Source organism: Mustela lutreola, chromosome 10, assembly GCF_030435805.1.
Source record: "Mustela lutreola isolate mMusLut2 chromosome 10, mMusLut2.pri, whole genome shotgun sequence".
Taxonomy (NCBI): domain Eukaryota; kingdom Metazoa; phylum Chordata; class Mammalia; order Carnivora; family Mustelidae; genus Mustela; species Mustela lutreola.
This window is the reverse complement of record NC_081299.1, coordinates 19,420,160-19,443,781: the sequence shown is the minus strand read 5'-3', so window position 1 is coordinate 19,443,781 and position 23,622 is coordinate 19,420,160. Positions and strand designations below refer to the sequence as shown.

At 51.1% G+C, this 23,622-nt stretch overlaps 1 protein-coding gene and 1 long non-coding RNA gene across 4 annotated transcripts in view; both read right to left on the bottom strand.

Moving 5' to 3' along the window:
* Positions 1 to 5,941: 5,941 nt before the first annotated feature.
* Positions 5,942 to 23,622, bottom strand: part of RPS6KA1 (ribosomal protein S6 kinase A1) — a 39,013-nt gene continuing 21,332 nt past the window's right edge. For all 3 annotated transcript variants that reach the window (XM_059135617.1, XM_059135618.1, XM_059135616.1), the window contains 11 exons: positions 22,587 to 22,651; positions 22,215 to 22,317; positions 20,649 to 20,779; positions 19,204 to 19,329; positions 18,896 to 18,985; positions 18,372 to 18,530; positions 8,951 to 9,112; positions 8,642 to 8,718; positions 8,294 to 8,411; positions 7,233 to 7,370; positions 5,942 to 6,894 (listed from right to left, as the gene is read on the bottom strand). In XM_059135617.1, the coding sequence (XP_058991600.1) occupies positions 6,772 to 6,894; positions 7,233 to 7,370; positions 8,294 to 8,411; positions 8,642 to 8,718; positions 8,951 to 9,112; positions 18,372 to 18,530; positions 18,896 to 18,985; positions 19,204 to 19,329; positions 20,649 to 20,779; positions 22,215 to 22,317; positions 22,587 to 22,651 (1,292 nt within the window). In that variant the 3' untranslated portion in view covers positions 5,942 to 6,771. The remainder of the gene's footprint in view (positions 6,895 to 7,232; positions 7,371 to 8,293; positions 8,412 to 8,641; positions 8,719 to 8,950; positions 9,113 to 18,371; positions 18,531 to 18,895; positions 18,986 to 19,203; positions 19,330 to 20,648; positions 20,780 to 22,214; positions 22,318 to 22,586; positions 22,652 to 23,622) is intronic.
* LOC131809075 (uncharacterized) lies at positions 14,421 to 18,359 on the bottom strand. Its single transcript, XR_009345048.1, has 2 exons — positions 15,560 to 18,359; positions 14,421 to 15,494 (listed from the first exon to the last, which is right to left on the bottom strand). It is a non-coding gene; the product is annotated as an uncharacterized LOC131809075 (long non-coding RNA).

The following is a 23,622-nucleotide window of genomic DNA, read 5'->3' as shown; positions in this document are numbered from 1 at the left end:
TGTGATCTCTGTCTGTCAAATAAATAAATAAAATCTTTTTTAAAAAGTCAAAAAAAAGAAAGAAAGAAAGAAAGAGAGAGAGAGAGAAAGAAAGAAAGAAAGAAAGAAAGAAAGAAAGAAAGAAAGAAAGAAAAGAGCGAGCCATGGAGGCTTGACGATGAGTGGGGCTCCTCAGGGAGGAGCTTGGCTGGGTTGCTTGAGGGGAGCTCTGCCTCTGTGAGAGCCGTGGAATGCTCTTTATTTTCACTTTTTGCCTTTTTCACATCAGTGAAAATCCTCTTTGGGTGTCTTTTGGTTAGCAGAAACAGATAGTTAAGTAGGTCCTTTTTTTTTTTTTTTTTAAGATTTTATTTATTTATTTGAGAGAGAGAAAGCATGAGTGGGGGAAGGTCAGAGGGAGAAGCAGACTCCCCGCTGAGCAGGGAGCCCAATGTGGGACTCGATCCCGGGACTCCAGGATCATGACCTGAGCTGAAGGCAGTCACCCAACCAACTGAGCCACCCAGGCACTCCATAAGTTGGTCTTTCATAAATGCGAAATGGCCTATTGTGAACTTGTGAAAACCATAACTGCATTAGGGATGATATGTCCATGTGCTTGGTGTCAAGAAGGAACTCAATAAATCATACCTGCTATTACAGCCATTAAACAAATGGCCCGATCACAGATTGGCAAGTCCTTTGGTGGCCTTTTCTTATAAGATTGGATGAGACAAATCCAAGTGTTAACCAAAGTACCAAATGTTGGGGTATCTAACATATGTAGGAAACCAGCCTTCTTTCTGAGGTTGCCTATCTTAGAAACAATCATGGAGAACATGGTACGTAGTGGGTAAAATGTAAGAAATGCTCGGGGATCTTGATCTCTGTGCCAACAGTTAAGAAACTGAGCCTCTGACTCGGAGGGGGACATGTAAAACCATTTAAACAGCCCCCGGCTGGGGACTAGAATCTCTTCGAAGATCCTGACAAGGCTCATTAGTTCTGTGTGTGTGCAGCCCAGGTGATGGGGAACTCACTACCTTCTGAGACTGTGCATAGGAAACTCCCCGCATTTCCCAGCGTATTCTCTGTTGTTTGCCAGCTGGGAAATGTAACTGTGGAAAACCACATCCTCTAATTGAGATCAGACCCCAGTATTATAGAAGTGTTTATGACCACACCAGACAGATCTCTGGGACATTTAAGTAGATTTGGGGCATTCTCGGAAGGAGAGAGATGGGACAGCACACTTGTTGAGGGAGTTTCAGAATCACACAGACTTCGTTTCGAGTTCTGCTCTGCCACTCACCCGTGTCCTTGGGCAAATCAACCTCAAGCCTCGATTTTCTCATGTATGAAGTGGAATTAATCATCCCTCCTTCACATGAGGGTCAAGTGAAGTAAAACATGAATACACTTGGTGTCCAGCACTCCACATAGTTTTTGTTTATTTATTTATTTTAGAGAGGGATGGGGTAGGAGGGGCAGAGAGACGGAATCTGAGCTCAGAGCCCAATGTGGGGCTCGATCCTATGACTCTTGAGATCACCACCCGAGTCAAAACCAAGGGTTGGATGCCCAACCAAGTGAGCCACACAGGCACCCGGAGAAAGAGAGACTCTTACGCAGGCTTCATACTCACACAACCCTGAGATCATGACCTGAGCCAAAATCAAGAGCTGGACCCTTGGGGTGCTAGGTGGCTCAGTCATTAGTCATCAGCCTTTGGCTCAGGTCATGATCCCAGGGTCCTGGGATTGAGGTCCATGTCAGGCTCCCTGTAGCCTGCTTCTCCCTCTCCCGCTCCCCCTGCTTGTGCTCCCTCTTCACCTGTCTCTCTCTCTGTCAAATAAATAAATAAAATCTTAAAAGAAAAAAAAGAGTTGGACCTTTAACTGACTGAGCCACCCAGATGCCCCTAGTATTCGTTTCATAGACGGGATCACGTATCTTATGGGAAGGGGTGTCCTATAAGGCTGAAGCTTGAGGATTGTCATTGAGCATTACAGGGAAGAGTGACTCTAGAATTTAGGGACATATGTATCAATAATTTGTCCCTCAAGCCAGGATATTTCTATTAGTGGGTTTTACCCAGGGAGTCAGCACTCAGAGAAGGAAGTTCCTAGCGGAGATGCTGGCAGCTGGGCACTTTTCCTGGAGTCCACTTAGCTCCTGGGGAGTTGTCTTGACTTTGTGAAAATTAGAACAAGCTTAATGGTAAAGCTGCTCTTTTGACTTCCTAAACATATTCATATTCACTTGCCCATTGATCTTCAGGTGATGCTGTGAGATGGACATGAATTATTATTATTTTTTAAAGATTTTATTTATTATTTGACAGAGAAAGACACAGTGAGAGAGGGAACACAGGCAGGGGGAGTGGGAGAGGGAGAAGCAGGCTTCCTGCTGAGCTGGAAGCCAGATATGGGGCTCGATCCGAGTACCCTGGGATCATGACCTGAGCTGAAGGCAGATGCTTAACAACTGAGCCACCCAGGGGCCCCGGACATGAATTATGATCCCGCTGAGCAAGTGAGGAAACTGAGGCGCAGAGAGGTGAACTATTTCATGCTTTAGAGTTTAGTTGCTGAGAAAACACCTGTGGGCTCCCACCCCACCCATCAACAATTCCTGGTTCTTGAATCTTCCCTTTGGTGCCTGGGACAAGACACTAACTGTTCTGGGCCTCAGAGCACTAGCTTCTCTTCCTCCTCCCTAGATGCCTTTCCAGGGCCCTGCAGCTTTGAGAACGTAGTTTCTATGCTTCCTCTAGTACCACCCACCATCAAGTTCACTGTTCCTGCTTTCTCTTGTGCTGACCCCTTCAACATACGCTAGCTAAGGACCAAAATATTCTGTGCCAGGCCTGGTGCTAGGTGTTGGGGTACAACATGAATACATACCCTCAAGTTCACAGTCTGGTGTGGGGGAAGAGGGGCATCATTAGCTGTTTGGAAACAGTGTGATGTACAAAGAAATGGATCATGAGGGTATCTGGGGATCCCAAAGGAGGACTGTTTTCAACTTTTTCTAAAAAATGAGTAGGAGCTAATCAGAGCACATAGCAGCAGAATCCAGGGGAGGTAAGAGAATGGCAAGTACAGGTTTCGGGAATAATACGAGGATACGTTACGAGAGCCGATGCCCAGAAAGGATCTGCATCACACAGGACACTGTCAGCCTGAGCTCTGTCTGTGAACTACAAGGAGCCATTCCAGGGCAGATGCTGGGTCCGATCTGTAATTCTAAATGGAAGGTGCTGGGGACATAAAAGACTGGAGGGCATTAGTAGGCTGTGGCAAAGGACAAAAATATGACAGGGAGGATGGAGAGGAGGGGATAAATCCCCCTAATATTTAGGAGACAGAATTGATGGGGCCAGGATGCAGATGGATGTGGGAAGGAGTCAGGGATGGTGCTCAGGAGTCCAGCTGGGGTAAAGAGGTCCAGGGTAGACAATCCTGGGTGGTGGGCAGGATATGTTGGTTTCACTGCACAGGTGGGGAAACTGAGTCTCAAGGGAGTGGAACATACCCAGGTCAGGCGCTCAGCGCTGTGTTTCTCAGTGGGTGTTGAGGAGGGTTGCTTAGCCCTTGGGACTCCAACACTGCCTTCCTGCCTCTTGTGGGGAGGCTGCTAGTTCACAACCCACATGCTTAGGCCAATTCTAGCTCAGCTGCTAGTGCCGGAAACTCCTTCCATCCTAACAGGATCTGTTCACCTCTAAGGCTCTGGCTTTCTAACTTATAAAGCGGGGGGAGGCTGAGAATAACAGGAGCAGAGGCCCTGGTTCATAGAGTTCATTTCCAACCTTGCCAGACTGGCAGGCCCTGCTCACTGGCTGTCCTGCTAGCATGTTCCAGGGCTCAAGGGCAGTCCCCTCTCTTCTCTACTCTCTGTCCCTACAGCAGCACTTCTCCAACTTCAGTGTGAACACAAACCGTATGCAGATTGTGTTCACATGTAGAATCTGACTGAGTTGGTCTAGGGAGGGGCCTGAGTTTCTGTACTTCTAACCAGTTCCCAGATGCTGCTGCTGCCGGTCTGTGGACCACACTTGGAAAAGCCCAGCCTCTTGGTTGTCGGTTCTATAAACTTCCTCCAAGCTAATGACTCCCAGATTGATACTTCTAATCCAGACCTCTTTCTGGAGCTCCAACTTCTAGTTACAACTCTTAGCTGACATCTCTAATTGGGTATTTAAAAGGTCTCTCCTGGGGCTCCTGGGTGGCTCAGTGGGTTAAGCTTCTGGCTTCAGCTTGGGTCATGGTCTCAGGGTCCTGGGATCGAGCCCTGCATCGGGCTCTCTGCTTGGCAGGGAGCCCGCTTCCCCCTCTCTCTGCCTGCCTCTCTGTCTACTTGTGATCTCTCTCTCTCTGTCAAATAAACAAAATCTTAAAAAAAAAAAAAAAAATTCTCTCCCACAGAATTCTCAAACCTGTTCCTCCACATTTCCCTCAGTGTTCTACTGTTCAAGTCAAAAATATGGAAGATACTGTAAGACTCTTCTTCCTCTCTTAGCCTCTTTATCCAAATTGCCAACAAATGCTGTTTTACCTATAAAGCATATACCTGCTCCCTTCGTCCCCATCTCTCCTTCCGTCTTAGTCTAGGCCATTTCATCTCATATCTGAGCCACTGGCACGTTAGTCAGAGCCATCTTTTAAAAATGTAAATCAAGGGGCGCCTGGGTGGCTCAGTGGTTTAAAGCCTCTGCCTGTGGCTCAGGTCATGATCCCCGGATCCTGGGATCAAGCCCCACATCGGGCTCTCTGCTCAGCAGGGAGCCTGCTTCCTCCTCTCTCTCTGCCTGCCTTTCTGCCTACTTGTGATATCCGTCTGTCAAATAAATAAATAAAATCTTTTAAAAAAATGTAAATCAAATCACGTCACTCTTCTGCTTAAATTCTACTAGGAGCTTACATTTTCCTCTGAATCAAATGCAAACCCCTTACCCTGGGCCACAAAGCCTGGCATGAGCAGCCCCACCTTCCTTTCCAGCCTCACCTCATGCAAACCCCTGGCCCTGTCACAGCCCCATCGGCTTCCCTTTGGTCCCACCCTGAGCATGCCCAGGCTGCTTTCCTCCTGAGTCTGCCCTGCCTCCCAGTCTTAGAGAGCCCCTTATCATTTAGTCTCAGCTTCTGGGTCACCTCCCCACACTGGTCTTCCTGATTATGCCATCTTGTACCCCAATTTAATTCTGCATGTGTCTTCCCATAGCTGACCTCAGTTTGTTAATTGTCCATTGCCCCTATTAGGAGGAAAAGCCCGTGAAAACAATGACCTTGTTTTCTCCTTGTTTCCCCAGTATCTGGAGCAGGGCCATGGTGGGTGCTCAGAAAATACTTATTGGGGACAAATGTCATTCTCCTCTCTAAGCCTGTGTTTCCCCATCTATAAACACAGTTAATCATAGACTAGCATTTCTCTCACTGTGTTAAGATTAAATGAGATACACACGTAAGGCCCAGGCACAGTGCCTGGTACTTGGTCACTGGTGGCTAATAATATTATTACTCTTGGGACGCCTGGGTGGCTCAGTTGGTTAAGCAGCTGCCTTCGGCTCAGGTCATGATCCCAGCGTCCTGGGATCGAGTCCCACATCGGGCTCCTTGCTCCGCAGGGAGCCTGCTTCTCCCTCTGACTCTGCCTTCCACTCTGTCTGCCTGTGCTCGCTCTCACTCTCTCTCTCTCTGACAAATAAATAAATAAAATCTTTAAAAAAAAAAAAAATAATAATAATATTATTACTCTTATTAATCTTATTAATACCGTAACGGAATCCCCTGGCAGAGATGTGTAAGAAGGGGCTGGTGGGACTCCCACGTGCTCCCCAAACAACCTGAGCTCCAAGCAGCTGGGCTCATTGGCTCTGGTCCATTTCTTGTTGCTGCCAAAGTCCTTGACACCCAGTAGCAGAGAGGGGAAGTTCAGGGATGAAAAGTGGAGGCAAGTGTGCTTCAACTCAACTGCAAGTTTATTAGAAAGGCCATGGACAGATGAACCCTGAGTAACCAGCTGAGGAAGAAATGAAAAAGAGCCCCTGCGTCTTTCGGCCCGCCCCACAGGCCTCTCGTGAACTCTGTCCGGAGCAGACTCCAACACGAGTCAGCCCAAAAGTGCTTTCTGGGTCCTCCTCCTGGGGCTTCCCAATCTCCCTGCAGGGAACCACCTGGCGGGGCCGGTGTAGATGCTGGTGCCTGAGCTGCGGGTCACAGGGTCCTGGTCCTCTCTTCTAGCAGGAAGAGGTTTAGACCAACCCCGCCGCCCCCCAGCAGAACAGAACGGAAAAGGAGCTGACCGTGAGTAGAGCAAGTTCCACTAAACAGCCGAGGGCTCTAGAAGGTGGTGCTGGACTGCCTTGGAGGTATGTGCAGATGGCTTACGGATGGCCCTTCGTGGGGGGCCCCGGGGTAGATGCCAAAGCTCTAAGGATTCTCTGCCGCAGAGAGCCCTGGTGTGATGCAGTGCCCCTCCTGGGGCCGCACTGACTATTTCCATTCCCGGAAAGGCAAATGGATCTTGTAAAAAAATCCATGGCGTTTGATGCCATTTTTTCCTTAAAAAAAGATGAGTTTGTACAGTGAACGGATTTCAACCAGCAGAGCATGAGCCGAGAAGAGTCCATCCCGGGAAAGGAGAAGGCACTTCTCACACCCTCAGTGGGGGTGACCTGGGCTGGCTGCTTCCTGGGCCCCTCGGGGCTCTGCTCCCTCTGGCCCTGGGACTCAAGTATGCCGCCTCCATCAAGCTAGCACCGCCCTGTGGCCGGAACGACGTGGCTTCTCACAGGGTGGTGGATGGCAGCTTCCTCACCCGCCGCTGGGCCAGGATTGATGATTCGATGGGCTTCAGCTGAGGGGTGGGCTTGGAGCTGTTGAGTGCAGAGTAGGTGGCTGCCATGGCTCCCTGGGAGAGAAGGTGGGAGGTCAGATCACAACAGTTGGGGGTACAGGTGGGAGCGGGAACATGTGCTTCCCGGCTGCTTTGTGTTCCACACCCGCCCAGTCCCCTGCCAAGCCAGCCTTGGTGGTCTGTCATGGTTGGCCTCCTGCCTCCTCCATTAGACTGGAGGCTTCAGAGGTCAGAGCCTATGTCCCCCAGAGGACCAACGACACCCTTGCATATTAGACTGGGGCTTCCTAAGGGCAAATAGATATGGCATGTATAGGCTATGCCACCCGGGTTCTGGCCCACAGAACCCTGGCCTGGGCCACCAGAGGCCCAGCAGCCCGGAGTGGCCATACCTTCACAAGCTGTAGGTCCTGGTGGGACAGTTGGCTCTGCGGGAGCTTGTCTTTCTGGGTGATCCACGGGTGCTGCAGCACCTGCTTAGCTGTGAGGCGCTGGTGGGGGTCCACATGCAGCATCTTGGACACCAGGTCCTGGGGGCACGGTAAACAAGAGGGTTGCTGGGAGGAACACACACCTGGGTTCCTCTGATGAGAAATGGGCAAGTGGCCAACTTCCATCATCTCCCACCATCTTCAGCCTGAACCCTTCCAGCAGCCCCTGTAACCCACTTTCCACATCACTTCAAGGCCTCCCCAAGCACAGGCCCTTCTTTGGGACTTCTTTCTGGAATGTTCTTTCCCTTCTCTTTCACCTTCTAGAAGCCATGCAGGAAGGTGAGGAGAACCTAAAGTTGAGATCAGATAGACTCGGGTTCAAAACTTGAACTCCTCTGCTGATCGACTGAGTATCCTGGGCAAATTGCTTCCATGTTTTGAGCCTTAGTTTCTCCTCTGAGAAAGAGGGAGAATGACACTATCTGCCTCATAAGGCTGATATGAGGTACTATTCATTAATGGCTCAACCTTTTGTCTGGCACAGAGGCTCCCATAGCTGGAAGATTGGTAATACAGAGAGCTCAAAAGTTGCCTCCTATGAGGCCTCTCTGCTTGACGTGGTCAGTAGCACTGCTCCATGCCTCCAATGCCTGCAGCCCTGGAGAAGAACTTGCCTTTCTCTGTGGCCTGGCATTTCTGTTCCTTGTATGCAGGCCTGTATCTCTGGGGAGATACACCAAGTTCCCACAAGGCAAGGGCTGTGATTACGCAGCCTTCTGTCCCCCCTGCACAGGGCTTAGAACATGGGAGGGGCCGTGAATGGTCACCAGGTTGTCCAAACAAGGCAGGAAGGCAGTCTGCCTGGGTAGCTTCCACTTGGAGAAGTACAGCAACAGGGATTTGTGGAACGTTCCGCTTGCGGAAACAAGATTGCAGATTACCTATTCACCAACTGCTGAAAAGCCCCAGGATGGGAAGCTGCCTCCCCACTGCAAATAAGCTGGGCCTCACGGACTCACCTTGGCCGTCTCTGACACGGTGTTCCAATTTCCCCCACTCAGGGTAAACTTCCCACTGCCGATCCGGGTCAGGATTTCCTCTGGTGTGTCACTGGGTCCGTTGGCAAATGGAGTGTATCTGGAGAGAAGTCCAGAAAAGTTTGGCCAGAGCCTCTGGCCCCCATCCTGGGCTCAGGGTGGGGGTAGGGAGCTGTGTTTCTCCCTTCAGACTGGGTATTCCCCAGGGCAGGGCCACATCCCTATCTTCAGACCTTCCTGAGGTGGGGCTTCGTCTCTCCCATCAGCCAAGCACCAGCCCCGCCTGTGCACTGGGGTTGGAGGTAGGGTCAGGGGAGAGGGGACGCTCACCCAGCCAGCATGGTGTACAGCAGAATGCCCAGGCTCCAGATGTCGCAGCCTTCATCGTAGCCCTGGCGTTTCAGCACCTGGCAGCAAGGAAGGCAGGGGAGGGTGGTTAGTCTGGGGTGGTGGCAAGTGGCCCCAGATGCTTGCAGGTTGCTCCCCAGGGTAGGACAAGGATCCCAACCTCCCTGGGCACCGAAGCCAAAACCATACAGACTGGAATCCTGGACCACGTGGGGCCTCCGTCAAAGGGGCACAAGGCCTCCTATGCCAGGCCCCCTTCCTCTCGCAGGTAAGGAGGCTGGCACGACTCACCTCAGGTGCCACAAAGTTGGCAGTGTAGCAAGGTGTCATGAGGAGCCCATTCTCAGCCCGCAGCTGCTTGGCAAAGCCAAAGTCACAGATGCGCAGGCATTCGGGATTCCCAGACTCGTCCACGTACAGGATGTTGCTGGGCTTGAGGTCCCTATGAACAACCTAGGGGCAGAGGGTCTGGTCAGTTCTCAGTGTGGGCAGGCTGCTAGTGACCCAGGTCAACTGCCAGGGATGAGGGAGTGAGGAAGACGGGCTCAGAGAGGAACAGAAGGACCCAGAATCTGAGAGGAAGGGAAGGGGCTGAAATGGGGCCCTTGGTGCTAAGGGTACTGCTGATCTGAATTTCATGGGGATGCCTGTGAGGCAGTCCTAATTTCACCCGTGTCCACACCAGACTCTGCTTTTTCTGCCTTTTTCTCCCCTCAAATGTGCTTATCACAGTTTTTCCCAACGATAACTCCGCCGATGTTTCCCATGGCTTGAGTCAAAATCCTGAGTCCTCCTCAATTCCTCTTTTTTTACTCTGTTTTTTTTTTTTAAATTTTTGAAGATTTTATATATTTCTTTGACAGAGAAAGGGCACAAGCAGGGAGAGCAGCAGGCAGAAGGAGAAGGAGAAGCAGGCCTCCGCAGAGCAGGGAGCCTGACTTGGGGCTCGATCCCAGGAACCTGGGATCATGACATGAGCCGAAGGCAGATAGTTAACCGACTGAGCCACTCAGGTACCCCTTCGATTCCTTTTTTTCCCCTTACATTCCTCAATCAAGGCATCAGCAAGCTCTGCTGTCTCTACCACTGAAATATATCCAGAGCCCAAACCCTTTTCAACCCCTACACCACGTGGGGGGCACGTGTAGGAGGCTGAAAAGTCCCCCACGTGGGGTAGGAGGTGTAGGGGGCAGCACACTGATCCCTACCAGGAACACTATCATTCCTCCCCAGTATTACAGCAACCGCCTTCTAACTGTTCTCCCTGCTTCTCCCCTGCCCCCTACAGTCTGTTCTAAATACAGCAGTCAGGGGCACCTGGGTGGTTCAGTCCATTAAGCATCCGCCTTCTGCTTCGGTCATGATCCCAGGGTTCTAGAATTGAGCCACATGTGGGGCTCCCTGCACGGTGGGGAACCTGCTTCTCCCTCTCCCTCTGCAGCTCCCCTGCTTTTTTGCAAGCTCTCTCTTTCTCTCAAAGAAATAATCAAATAAATAATCATTTAAATACATACATACATACATACATACATACATCAGCCAGAGTGACCCTGTTATATTAAATATAAGTCAGATCATGTCATCCTGGCTGGAACCCCTCCAAGGCTTCCCCTTTTAAGAGTCCTTACGAATGCTACATGGCCCCACCTGATCTTTCCCCTGCCACTCATCCACATCTCTTGCACTCTGTTGTCCTGTAGCACCCTCCTCCTTGCTCACAGCTTCAGCTACACCAGCCTCTTTGCATTTCCTTCAACATGCCAAGCACACTCCTGCCTTAGGACCTTTGCACTCACTGTTCCCACTTTTGGGAACATTCCTGCCTCAGGCATCTGCCTGGCCCATTCTCTTGTTTCTTTCAGGTCCCTGCTCAAATGTTACCTTATCAGTGAGGAATTCTCTGGATCATTCCATATAAAATAGCAAATACCAACCAGTACCCCTTAGTCTCCTCACTCTGCTTTATGTTTACCCATAGCATTTACCTCCATTTGACACAGTATGTACTTAATTGTTTTTCTGAATCCAGCCACTGGAATGTAAGTTTCATGAGTGTTTCATTCACTGCTGTATCTCAACATTTACAATAGTTGAGAGCATGCAGCAGGTATTCGAGGAACCTGTTGCCTGAATGACACTTACCACTGAGGCCAAAGCAAATGATTCCTCTGGTGCCCCCCTGCTCCCCTGAAGTCTGAGGGCTAACCCACTCCTCTTTCTATCCTCCCTGCTCCCTCTGCAGGGTTCTGTGTAGAGCCACTCCTCCGTTACCTAATTATCAACAACCTCAGATCACAGACCCTAGCCCAGAACTTTTCTGAGTCCAGAATCATATAGCTGCTTACCAGATAGCAACCACTGAATGTTCCATAGACCCCCGAACCCAACATATCTCACAACAAACTCGGTCTCACCCTCTTGCTCCTTCTCCCATGAGCTAAAAAGGTGTTCTCAAAAACCTTTGGCGGCTCCCTACTACCTGCAGGATAAAGCCCGAAGTCCCCCACCCGGTGTAGGAGGCTCAGTTATCCACTGTAGCCTCACTGTCTGCGATAACCTCTCACTAGTCCTAAGCTCAGGCCAATGAAAGTTCATCTGACCATAAATAACCATGTCTGTGGAACAGCTGCTCACCCCCAGCACTGAGCAAGGGCGAAGTGAACTGTGTACAATGAATGAACAAACCTGCCTCTGAAACACATGGAGATCTTGCAGGTGAGGTTAGCTCTCACAGATTAGCTGGCTTTATGAGATGGCCCCTTCATAATCCCAGTTGAGCCCCAAGCCCTCTAGCAGGTGCCTGTGGGGTGGGTAGGCTGGAGGGTAGCCTTGGCCCAGGACAGTCCACGTCCAGAGGGAACAGCGAGATAAGGAGGAGAGGTCTACACCGGCAGGGGTGTCGGGATGACACCCATGAGTTGTAGCCAAGCTCTTGGGCAGCCCCTGATTGGGCCGTGCCTGACCAGCTCCTAGGGCTCTGTCCTTCCTAATCCAATCACATGGCCCCAAAGACAGAGCCAGACCCCACAAACGTAGACTCTTCCCTGAGGAAGGCCCAGCCTAGCTTCCCAGGAGTCAGGGACGCTCAGCCGGGCTGAGGACACTGACTACCCAGTATGAGTGATCTTCCTGGTTTCCAAAGAACTCCCCTGCCCAAAAGCTCACGGGGGCGCTGCCGGTTATACCTAGGTCAGCAGACAGGGCAGGGACTGCTGGCCCTGTTCCCCAGAGAAGGAAACCAGGGCTATGAGAAGAGAATGGACTTGGTCATGCAAGTAAAAAACAGAGGTGGAACTTGAACCCGTCTCTGACCTTAATTCCAGTCTTTGCAGTTGGTGTGACACAGATGACACTTTTGGAAAACTGGGATATGAAAGTTTTTTTTTTTTTTTTTTTTTTTTTTTTTTTTTTTAAAAGATTTTATTTATTTACTTGAGAGAGAGACAGTGAGAGAGAGCATGAATGAGGAGAAGGTCAGAGAGAGAAGCAGACTCCCCATGGAGCTGGGAGTCCGATGCGGGACTCGATCCCGGGACTCCAGGATCATGACCTGAGCCGAAGGCAGTCGTCCAACCAACTGAGCCACCCAGGCGTCCCATGGGATATGAAAGTTTTTGATCATTATCCTGCCCCCAAACTCCTCCAGGTGATGGTGGCTCACTACGGCAGGAAGCCCCCCATTCCCGCTGATTCTGATGTCATCCCTCCTGTCACTAGGTGTGTGTGCGGGGGGAGGGGGAGCCAGGCCAACCAGTCAAAAGGGACAGCTGGGACCTGACCCATTCCAGCCCACAATCCCCGCGCAGCACCTCAGGCCCACGTTTCAAAAGGAGCCAAATTACCCAACTCAACCAAACCCAAAGCAAAAAATACCACCCCACGGCCTGCAGGCCAAATAAAATATGGACACAGTCAAATGTAGCCACAGAGGAGCAGTAGGCTGTGGCCTCTAGCAGAGCTGGGATTTCAGTCAGGCAGAGTGCGAATCCTGACTTTAACAGCCTGTGTGATCTTGGGCATGTCACTTACCCTTTCTAGGCCTCGGTTTTCTCACCTGGAAAATGGGGCTGGTGATAGTGCTGAGGGAGGAAGGAGCATATGAGTTATGTACCAGGAATATTTAGCACCGGGCTTGGGAAATGGCCCTGTAACTCCAGCACTCTCGGGGCCGAAGCCACCACCGTGCTGGACATTCAGATACAGTGCGTGCTTGTTAAGAAGCACTTAAAGGGTCGCCTGGGCAGCTCAGGTTAAGTGTCTGCCTTCGGCCCAGGTCATCATCCTGGGGTCCTGGGATCGAGTTCTGCATCATGCTCCTTGCTTAGCATGGAGCCTGCTTCTCCCTCTGCCTGCCATTTCCCCTGCTTATGTGCTCATACTCTCTGAAACAAATAAAAATTTTTTAAAAAGATTTTATTTATTTATTTGGCAGAGAGAGATCACAAGTAGGCAGAGAGAAAGGGGGAAACAGGCTCCCTGCTGAGCAGAGAGCCCAATGCGGGACTTGATCCCAGGACCCTGAGATCATGACCTGAGCCAAAGGCAGCGGCTTAACCCACTGAGCCACCCAGGCGCCCTGAAACAAATAAAATCTTAAAAAAAAAAAAAAAAAAAAATGAAAGAAAGAAAGAAAGAAAAAAGAAGCACTTAAAGATTAAAGGACAATAAGGAGAGACTAGAGGACCGGGAAGCCAGATTAGCGAGGAGACTTTTACTTACTCCCAGAGCCTCAGCTCCCTCACTTATAAAATGGGCATAATGACAGTACCCAACTCCCAACTGTCTGTCGGAACAATTAAGTGAGTTGATAAGTAACGTGCTTAGAACTCAGGGGGCGCCTGGATGGCTCAGTAGTTAAGTGTCTGCCTTCGGCTCAGGTCATGATCCCAGGGTCCTGGGATCGAGCCCCAAATCAGGCTCCCTGCTCAGCGGGAAGCCTGCTTTTCCCTCTCCCACTCCCCCTGCTTGTGTTCCCTCTCTTGCTATCTCTCTTTCTCTCTGTCAAATAAATAAATAAATATATCCTTAAAAATAAAAATAAAAAGAACTTTGTCTAGCCTGTGGGAACTGCTGTGTGGCGCCAGCTACCGTTAGCAGCCACACGTCTGTCGCGGTCCCCATCACTAGAGGATGCGCGTTTAGGCGCCTGGGACCAGCCACACACACACACACACACACACAGAAGTGAAGTTCTTCTATGTAAATCATCGGTCAAACAGAGAAGCCAAAGTGTCACTCTCTACTGACTTTTCAAACAGGCTCCCCCGGGCACAGTGAACCCTTATGGAGGCAGCACAAGGGAAGCTGGGCTTAAAAGGGTTCCATGTGTTCCACAAAGAACTCTCGCAAATAAGATGAAAAAGACAGACAACCCAATTTTTAAAAATAAACATAGGACTTGAACAGGCATTTCATGAAAGAGGCTGTCCAAAGTGGCAATAAACACACAAAGAGGGGCTCAACTTCACTGGTCACCAGGGAAATGCAAATGAAAACCACCACGAGAAAGCCCTCCCCGTCTAGTCTACCGGAAGGGCTGGGATTACAGCCCTGCATAAGCCTGAGCATCGTCAAGGACCCAAACTCCCACATGCTCTGGAGGGGCTGTAAGCGGGCAAAAGAGCTTCGACGAACTGTCTGGCATCACCTACTAGACATGAACACACACACACACACACACACACACTGCAACCCGGAGGGTCTGCTGCTGGTGTGCACACAGTGTCACAACGCACATGAGTGGTCACCGAAAGACAAGCGCTAGAATGTCACAGCAGCATTATTTACTTGTCATAGTCAAACACTGATAACAACCCAAGGTCCATTAACAGCAGAAGGGACCGTGAAGGCATTGTCTGTTCACACAGTGGAAGCTACACCGCAATGAGGATCAGGGAGCTTCGGCCTCACAACCACGTGCAGGACAGTGTGTGATGTGGTGGGAGCCGGATACGACAGAGGGTGTGCACGTGAAATTCAAAGGCAGGCAAAATGAATCGAAGCTGTCAGCAGTCAGCTTAGAATGGTCATCCCTGGGAAGGGGGCAGGAACTGGCAGGGATATTAACACATTTGGGGAAACTGGAAACGCTTTGATTCTTGATCTGGGTGCTGATTATGTAGGTGCGTTCACTTTCGGAAAATTTACTGACTTGTACGTTAGGATTTGTGTTTTTATGTCCTACTTCAATAAAAAGATAACATTAAAACAGATAGAAAATCCCAGGGGACCCTGTTGCTGGTTATCCCCTTTCCATCCCCCTTAGGAGAGTCCCAGCCTCTAGACCACAGATACTGCCAGTTCACAATCAGCTCAAAGAATCTCCCTCCAAATACCTCAGTTTCCCATTTCCTCCCCATCTCCCCTGGTATTTGGAAAGCGCCAGAAACTTCAGAGACCCAGAGACTCACGGCAGTGGGAAAGAGACAATGTCCTCCCATGCCACGCCCCCCACGCAGTTGTCTGTACTTGGGAGTTTATATACCCCTGGTAGAAAAGGCAGCTCTTGCTCTAGAAAGTCCTTCCTTGCTTTGAGCTTGACCCACTGGAAACTCCCTGCTTTGGCTCTATCTTCTAAACCTTCTTGGGGGTGACTTTAACTAGTACTCACTTGAGAACAAAACAGGAAAAGGAAACATTTACTATCTGACCTGACATATTTAAATATTAGTCTATTTGCACTGGCCATTTCAAAAGCCTAACCCACTTCAAACATGACCATTAAAACGGTCGGTACATGTGGTAACCAAAGTGAAGCTCTGATTTTTTTTTTTCTTTTACAAAAGAACCCCCTCCCATAAACTAGACAGAATCAGACACTGCCATTTCTGCAAACCTGGCGCCTTTTCTAGCCGGAAGAGAAGGCAGGCCAGCGCCATCTTTGCTGTGCCCAACACAAACCCCAGCGAAATGACTGATGCAGGCCGAAGATCCTGAGAGGATGAAAATACTGCACGGAAGGTTGGTGGGGGTCTTTACAACACCCCGCCAGGCTCACCCACTGACACTGGGCTCAGAGTGACATGCCATATCAAGTACACACCGCACCTCCCATGAAGTGTTTTCTAACTCCTTGCTTCGGAAAAGAAGTTAAAGCAGGATATGATTAAGACTTTAGAAATAGGGGGTGCCTGCGTGCGGGAATGGCGGATCCAGCCTACCAGTGGCCGGGAGAGGGGTGGGGCATTAATTACAATTAATTACAGCCTGGCAGAAAAAAAAAAAAAGACTTTAGAAATAGAAGAATAGAAGCAATAAAAAAAAAACAATGAAAATGATGCCATAGGGAGCCTGGGTGGCTCAGTTGGTTAAGCGTCTGCCTTTGGCTCAAGTCATGATCCCAGGGTCCTAGGATAGAGTCCTGAGTTGGGCTCCCCATTCAGGGGGGATCCTGCTTCTCCCTTTGCCCCTCCCACTGCTCACACTCTCTTTCTCTCAAAAATAAATAAAATCTTAAAACAAAACAATATTTTTTAAAAATTATGTCATAAGGTAGCAAACAAACACATTCAGAATGTGGGACATTTCCCAGAATTGATCTCTTCAACTAGTCTGTGGCATAAAAAAGGGAGGTTTCGGGGCATTTGGGTGGCTCAGTGGGTTAAAGCCTCTGCTTTCAGCTCAGGTCATGATCCCAGGGTCCTGGGATCGAGCCCTGCATCGGGCTCTCTGCTCAGCAGGGAGCCTGCTTCTTCCTCTCTCTCTGCCTGTCTCTCTACCTACTTGTGATCTCTGTCTGTCAAATAAATAAATAAAACTTTTTTTTTTTAAAAAAAAGGAGGTTTCACTACAGAGGTATATGGATGTATACATTCAACAAGGTCATCAGGTTTGGGGCGCCTGGGTGGCTCAGTCGTTAAGCGTCTGCCTTCGGCTCCGGTCATGATCCCAGGGTCCTGGGATGGAGCCCCACATCGGGCTCTCTGCTGGGCAGGAAGCCTGCTTCTCCCTTTCCCACTGCCCCTGCTTGTATTCCCTCTCTGGCTGTGTCTCTCTATCAAATAAATAAATAAAATCTTAAAAAAAAAAAAAAAAAGTCATCAGGTTTACACTTAAGACCTACTGTATGCAAATTTTATCTCTGTTTTTGAAAAGAGACTTAAGGGGTTTAAAAAGTGAATGAAAAGTGTAAATCTACCAGAGATTATGATTCCAGTATAATAATGGCAAAAATATTTTTTTGAAAGGACAATAGAGAAATGTACCTATTGACTAGGTAGCATGTGAACATGAGTAATTGTTAATTTTGAGAGCTGTTATGAAAGAAAATATCTTTTTTAGAGATAAGATAATATGAGTTCTGAGATATGCTTTAAAATACTTTAATTATAGGGATTTATGGGTCAAATGTCATGATGTCTGTAACTTCCTTTCAAAGGCACCTGTAAAAATACACATTTACATCCAGACAAAAGGATATAGAGCTAGAGACAAAGGCAGAAACAGAGATTCAAAAAATGTGGCAGACTGTTAGGATTTGATGACACTAGAAGGGAAATGGTTTTCACTATAAGATTCTTTTAACTTTTCTACAGATTGGAACGTTTTCCTCAATAAAAGGGTGGGAGAAATTCTTCAGTAACGACAAAAAAAGAGAGGGAAGGAAGAAGGAAGGAAGGAAAAGAGAAGAAAGAAAAAAGAGAGGGAAAAAGAGAGATAAAAATCTCAACAATTCTTTAATCTGGGTGATGGGTATATGGAGGTTCATTATACTTTTCTCATAACTTTGTATATGTTTAAAATTTTTGATAATACATTAATAATTTATCATAAAAAAAAAAAAAGCCATAGCCACGATCTGGCCCTCTTCCTCCCAGTGCAGCATTTCCTGCAGGGCTGCCTGGCCTATGGTGCCTTCCCAGCACAACGAAGTGGCTGCTCTGGCTATCCTGAGCTCGCAGAGGAGGAAACAGCTCAGAGGTGAGAGGCCTTCCCAGCTGTACACACAGTACTTGGACACAGCCAATCCTCAGATTCCAGAACCTGCCTTCTTAACCCCCAAGCTGTCTGGAAGCACCCCGAAACCTTGTCTCATCCAGACAGAAACTCATGCTAACTCTGTTCTCAGCTTCAATTCACACCACAGGAAATTTTCTACCTCCACCCCATGCGATGATGAAGGCCACATCGTATGGTTTGGACAAACACTTCTCGAGCACCTGCTATCTTTCCAGCAGCATCTCTTCCTACATCCAGTTCCTCTGTCCTAGCAGCTGAACCCACAACCAGATTCAGCTTCCGGCTGACCCGGCTGCTTCCTCACAGAAAAACCCACACCCTACCTGCAGTTCCCCAACCTCACTCCTCAGTTGGACACTCCGGCTCTATTCTTCCCTGGCTGTGTGACCTTGGGCAAGTGACCTCACATCTCTGAGCCTTGTTCTTCTTCCCTGCAAAGTGGGGCCAATAACAGCACCCACCTCATAGGGTTGTTGTGGAAAGCAATTGAGATAATGTAAGGAAAGAACTCAGCATGGTGCCTGGCACACAGCAAGTACTGTGTAAACATTCCTTTTCACCATCTGGCCTCATGTCTTCCTCCTTCCATTCCTTACATCCGTCTACTTACCCACCCACCATCCCTCGTCTCCCCTCTGGCTGGCTGCGTGAAGATGGCTACAGCCTGGGCCAGCCCGTGGCTCACGCACTCTACTGACAGTGAGACCCTTGGCAGCCCGCCACCCCCACTGGCTGCCCCCTACCCCAGACTTACCCCCTGGGAGTGCAGATACTCCACAGTTTTGCTAATAGTGTGCAGGACAAAGCTGGCCTCCCGCTCAGAGAAGAATTTCTGCCGCAGGATCTTGTCTAGCAGCTCCCCACCCCGCATCAGCTCTGTCACCAGATACACGTGCTTGCCATCATCGTACACCTGCCAGAGAGCTCAGTGTCAGGGCCCTCCCGTCCATGCCCAGCCTGGGCCCCCTGGTTACCCGTTCACCAGGCCGGGGAAGAAGGACAGGAGCCTTCACACGTGTTCTACTCTGTGCTCTGGGCCCCTGTCCTCCCCAGACAGGAGGATATTGGCACTGGTCCCCCAAGGGGCAGGAAAGCAGTCAGAGAATGCCCGAGTCTGAAGTGGAGGGCCTTGGGGCACAGCCAGACTGGAGGCACAAAGATCCTTCCCTCCCATGAGCAGAGGAAAATCAGAAGTCAAAGGAATGGCAGTCCTGAGACAAATCCCAGAGCTGAGTGCCCCAGCCCCCATCCCGGTCTCAAGGCCCCTCCCCCACTCACGTCTTTCAGAGTGATGATATTGGGGTGCTGTCCGTACCGCAGAAGAATCTCAATCTCTTCCGAGGGATCCCGCTTGCTCTTGTCGATGACCTGAGGAAAGGGGGCACGTGGGCAAAATCAGGGGGACATTCCCCGGAGTCCCTCCCTGCCACGGAGCCCACAATGCAGGGCCTGGGGGGAATCTCAGCCACATACCTTTCACCCACCTGCAGAGCCCAAGGCACCCACCCTCCGCCACCAAAGGGCCACGGCTACACTGGCCTCCCCCAGCCCAGCAGCCTTGGCTAAGACACAATCAAGAGGCCCACCTTGACAGCGTACTCCATATTGGTGGCCTTATGGACACAGCGCTTGCATACGGAGTAGGAGCCCACACCGATCGTCTCCTTTACGATGTAGCCATCACTAAAAACCAGGTTTTTCCCATGGAGTTGCTGCAGGAAACCAACAGGTTGGGTTGACTCTCCGCTCTAGAATGCAGGGCTCGTCCCCCAGCTCCCACGGCCTTGGCTCGGTGGAGGTGGCACCAGGCAAGAGCCAGAGGCCTGGAGCCACATCCTGTAACCTCAAGCAAGAATCTGCCACGCTCAGGGGTGCCTGGGTGGCTCAGTGGGTTAAAGCCTCTGTCTTCGTCTCAGGTCGTGATCCCAGTGTCCTGGGATCGAGCCCTGCGTCAGGCTCTCTGCTCAGCAGGGAGCCTGCTTCCTCCTTTCTCTCTCTGCCTGCCTCTCTGCCTACCTGTGATCTCTGTCTGTCAAATAAATAAAATCTTTAAAAAAAAGAAAAAGAATCTGCCCTGCACTGGGCCTCCGTTTTCTACTCTATATGGGCACATGCCGTGGCTCTGGGCGTGGTCAGGCCGGGGTGACGGGGATAGGCAACACAGCCGCCCCACACAGGTCAAGAGGCCTGTGGCTCTGAGAAAGCTGGGCAGGTCTGAGGGACATAGGAGCCCTGAGCTAGGTCCCTGGCTCTGCCACTTCCTGTGAACTTGGGTGAGCTGCCTCCCCCTTCTGGGGTGTCAGAGCCCACGTCATGAGGCATCCTAAGGTTCTGAACCACTAACAATAGCAAATGCCTCTATAGCACTTGGTCACGGGGCTGGCACTATTCTCAGCACCCTCCAGCAGGGACCACAAGCCCCGACAGTCCTGGTTCACGCCTGTCGTCCTTGTATCCTGTCTAGTTTAGTGTTTGTCTTGGACAAAGATGTCCCAGCTGTATAATAAATTAGAGTCACCTTAACTCTACACACACAACAACCTATGGAGAAAGGTTCTCTCATCAGCCCCATTTATAGCTGAGGAAACGGAGGCCCTGGGAAGGTAAAAGTCTCCCTCAAAGTCCCTTACCTTGGAAGCTTTGAACCCAGGCCATGAGCTCTAGCGTCTACACTCGGGATTCCCAATTCTAAATTTCCCACAGAGCTGGGAAAGTGCACTCATGTAGGACAAACGTGAGAAAACATGAGGCCTCTGCCCCCCTTTCCTGCCAGGCACCCCACAGCGCCACCACCCTAGGCACCCTCTTACATTAATTTTTCTAGGCTCTACAACGTTCCGGGCCTGTGCTGGGAAATTTCAATCCATGTTGCCATCCAAGCAGAGAAACTGGGGCCCAAGGAGGTTGGGGGGCCCAACGGACTCGTGGTGACAGTCAGGGTTTGAACTCCAGGGCCCGTGCTCTTAGCCATTCTGCCCCGGTGGCTTCCAGGTAGAAAAGACAATAGAGCAGCAATCTCCTGCTCCCTCACCTGTACCACTGAGTGCAGAGGTGCCTGCGTGGCCCGAGGCTTGCCATCGTCTTCCATCAGGCCAGTGGCCACGAAGCTGAAGCCACGGAATAGCTGATGGGCACCAGCGCTTGGGGGGATGCCCGGGGAGTCTGTGGGGGTGAGAGGTGGTGTGTAACCCTGAAAAGGCACCCTTGACCCGGAAGCAGCTCAGCAGAGGGAGACCACGGGGCTTCCAGGCCTGCCTCAATAGCTGGCTATGAGGGGGCTTGGGCAGGCCACTCATGCCAGGCCTCAGTTCATGTGTGTTCAGACCAGCCCAGCCCTGAAACACAAGAAACAGAAAAAAAAAACCCTCTACACTGGGCGTCTGGCCCAAGCCAAGATACTCCATCCCTTTCTGGAGGCCTCCTCCCTCGGGCCCTCTTCCTTCAGGTCCATCTTCTGTGCAGCACCAGGACGGACAGTCCCAACTACAAATCCGCCCCTCGCCTGAACCCTTCAAATGCTCCCCTCTGCCCTCGGAAGAAAGCCCAACTCCTCGGCCTTGTGATCCGTCCCTGCTCTGCAGCTCAGCCTCACCGGACTCCCCAGGTCCTCAAAGGAGACCCTGAGACCCCGCACGTGCTATTCCCTCAAACCGGGTACTCCAAGGCTTCTAAGTCCTTCAACGCTCGGCTGTCACGCTCCCCTCTGAGAAACTCTGCCTGAGGCTGCTCCTCCAGCTCCCCACCCCCGTGCAGCTGTAGTTGTCACACTGCCCCGCAGTCTTCATATCTCCCCCCCCCAACTACAGTCGGACCCATGGGAAGGCAGGGCCAGTCCCCCGTGGCTGACCACTGGCACACACAGCAGGAACCAGGTACAGATGGGTCAGACACGTCGTGCAATCGAGATGGCACAAACTGTTGGAGAAGTGCTGAGCTCCCTGACATCAGAGATGTGCAAGCCACAGTGAAAAGACCACCCCTTCTGCTAAAACTCATCCATCTGCGAATCCTTCCAGAACGAACACTCCCCCCTCAGGATCTGGCCAATATATTGGGATTTATCTAACTCCATCTCAGAAGCCCCCTCTTTGGCTTCTCGCAGTAACCCCAGGAACCGAGTGGGTCTGTGGTTGAGCCCATGTTGTAGATGAGTACACTGAGGTCCAGCGATCAGAACAGCCAAAGGCAATTCCCACACTTGCCCTGACCTGTGGGTGCTGTCACCTCTGCTCTGCCAGACTCTCTCCACCTCATGTTTTTGCTGGGTCAGATTCTTTAGCCCTGACGTGAATGTGAGCCTCCTGTGTTCGGTCTTCCCAGTGGGCTGGAGGACGCCCGGGGCAGGGAGCCTGACTTTTCCACTGTGGCCTTAACCACCCACCCCTCTACCCCCTCACCCAGATACAAAGAGCCTACAGAGCCCTGGAGTGGGAGGGTCAGACCGAATAAGATAGGGACAAAGAGCCAGAGACCTACTCTCTGGTCTGCCCACACGCCTAGGCCTGCCTGAGTCTCTGGCCACCCCTCCATCCCAAGAGGCCCCCGACTCCCTCTTCCCTCCTGCACCAGCCCAAGACAAACCGGACCACAGACGCACCCTTGGGTGTGCGGGACGTGAACTCAGTGTCAAAGTAGAAGGTATCATCAGGTTGTGCCACAGCTGGCTTGAAGGGCGGCTTGATCTCACGACGGTATAGCTTCTACAAGGGGAGGCGGGCACCCCAGTCAGCACGGCACCCCCAACAGCCCACCAAGAGCCTCAGGTGGGAGAAGTAACTGGCTTGGAGCACAGGCTGTCTAGACAGGGAAGGGTACAACTGCTGGCCCCTGGGAGGGCAGCCCTGCCTCCAAGGCCATGCTGTCACCCTCTGCTCCACCTCTGGGGCCCTGATTGGTAGAAGCCCCCCCCGCCCCGGCCAACCACAGGCGAAGCCCTGATTGGGGCTCTGGGGTGAACAGACACACTCACATTCCAGTCAATGGTAGAGTAGAAGGCATGCCGCTTGATTTCCTCTGCCCCGTCAGGGCCGGAGCCTGAAAGAGCCCAGGTGAAGGGTCTGCCCCTGGACTATCCAAGCCCCCAGATACCCATCCTGTTTGCTGTGTGACCCAGACCTGCGTGGTCTGGGACCAGTGGTTGCAGCTGCCTACTGGGAGCATGGGGGACAATGGGCTCCCCCTGCCCCAAATCCACCCAGCCATCACCCCAAAGGCCTACTGCCCACTTGGCATTTTCCACTTTCTGGAGACCCTTATGATCAAGCTGCAGGGTACTAACACAAGAAGAAAGAACCAGCAAGTCAGACAACTTGCCCTAGGCCATACAGAACAGAAACTGGCCTTGTTCTGAGATCTGCAAAAGCCCCCCATCTCCCTTCCAGCCAGGCCTCCTCTCTGTTGCTCTTATCCTATGTCCTTGAATGCCACTGGGCAAACTCTCAGTCCATCCAACCCCAGGGACCCAGACTGGACCTTACAAAGCTGGTCATGGTCCAGAGGAACCCAGGAGCCAAGGAGCCAAGACATACCGAACATCTACTACGCACCAGGCACGTTCATGCAACCTCACTTAGTCAGCAGGGCTTGAGAGCATCATCTCCAGTGGAGATGAGGACCCGGAACTCTGGGAGTTGAAGCCAACTTCCTTGGGTCACTTAGCTCATAAATGGCCCTCATTCAACAAATATTTATGGAGGGACTGCTGTGTGCGGGGCGGTGAGGACCTGACACGGGGCCAGGATTGGGACCTGAGCCTTCTGCCTCTTGAGCTCACACTTTCTCTTGTGCCAGCAGCCTTGGTGAAGGAGCTGGGCGGGGGGGGGGATGCGGGGGGGGGGGGGCTCTCTCCTTGTCCCCAGGGAGAGTGGGGATGACTCAGTTCCTGCCTTCCCCCTACACACAGGTCACCCCCCGCAACAAACACCACACATGGAGCCCGAAAGCAGGGTGGCCCGCGGCATTGTCTGCCCACACAAAGGACAACAGCCCCTTTCAGCCCAGATGTG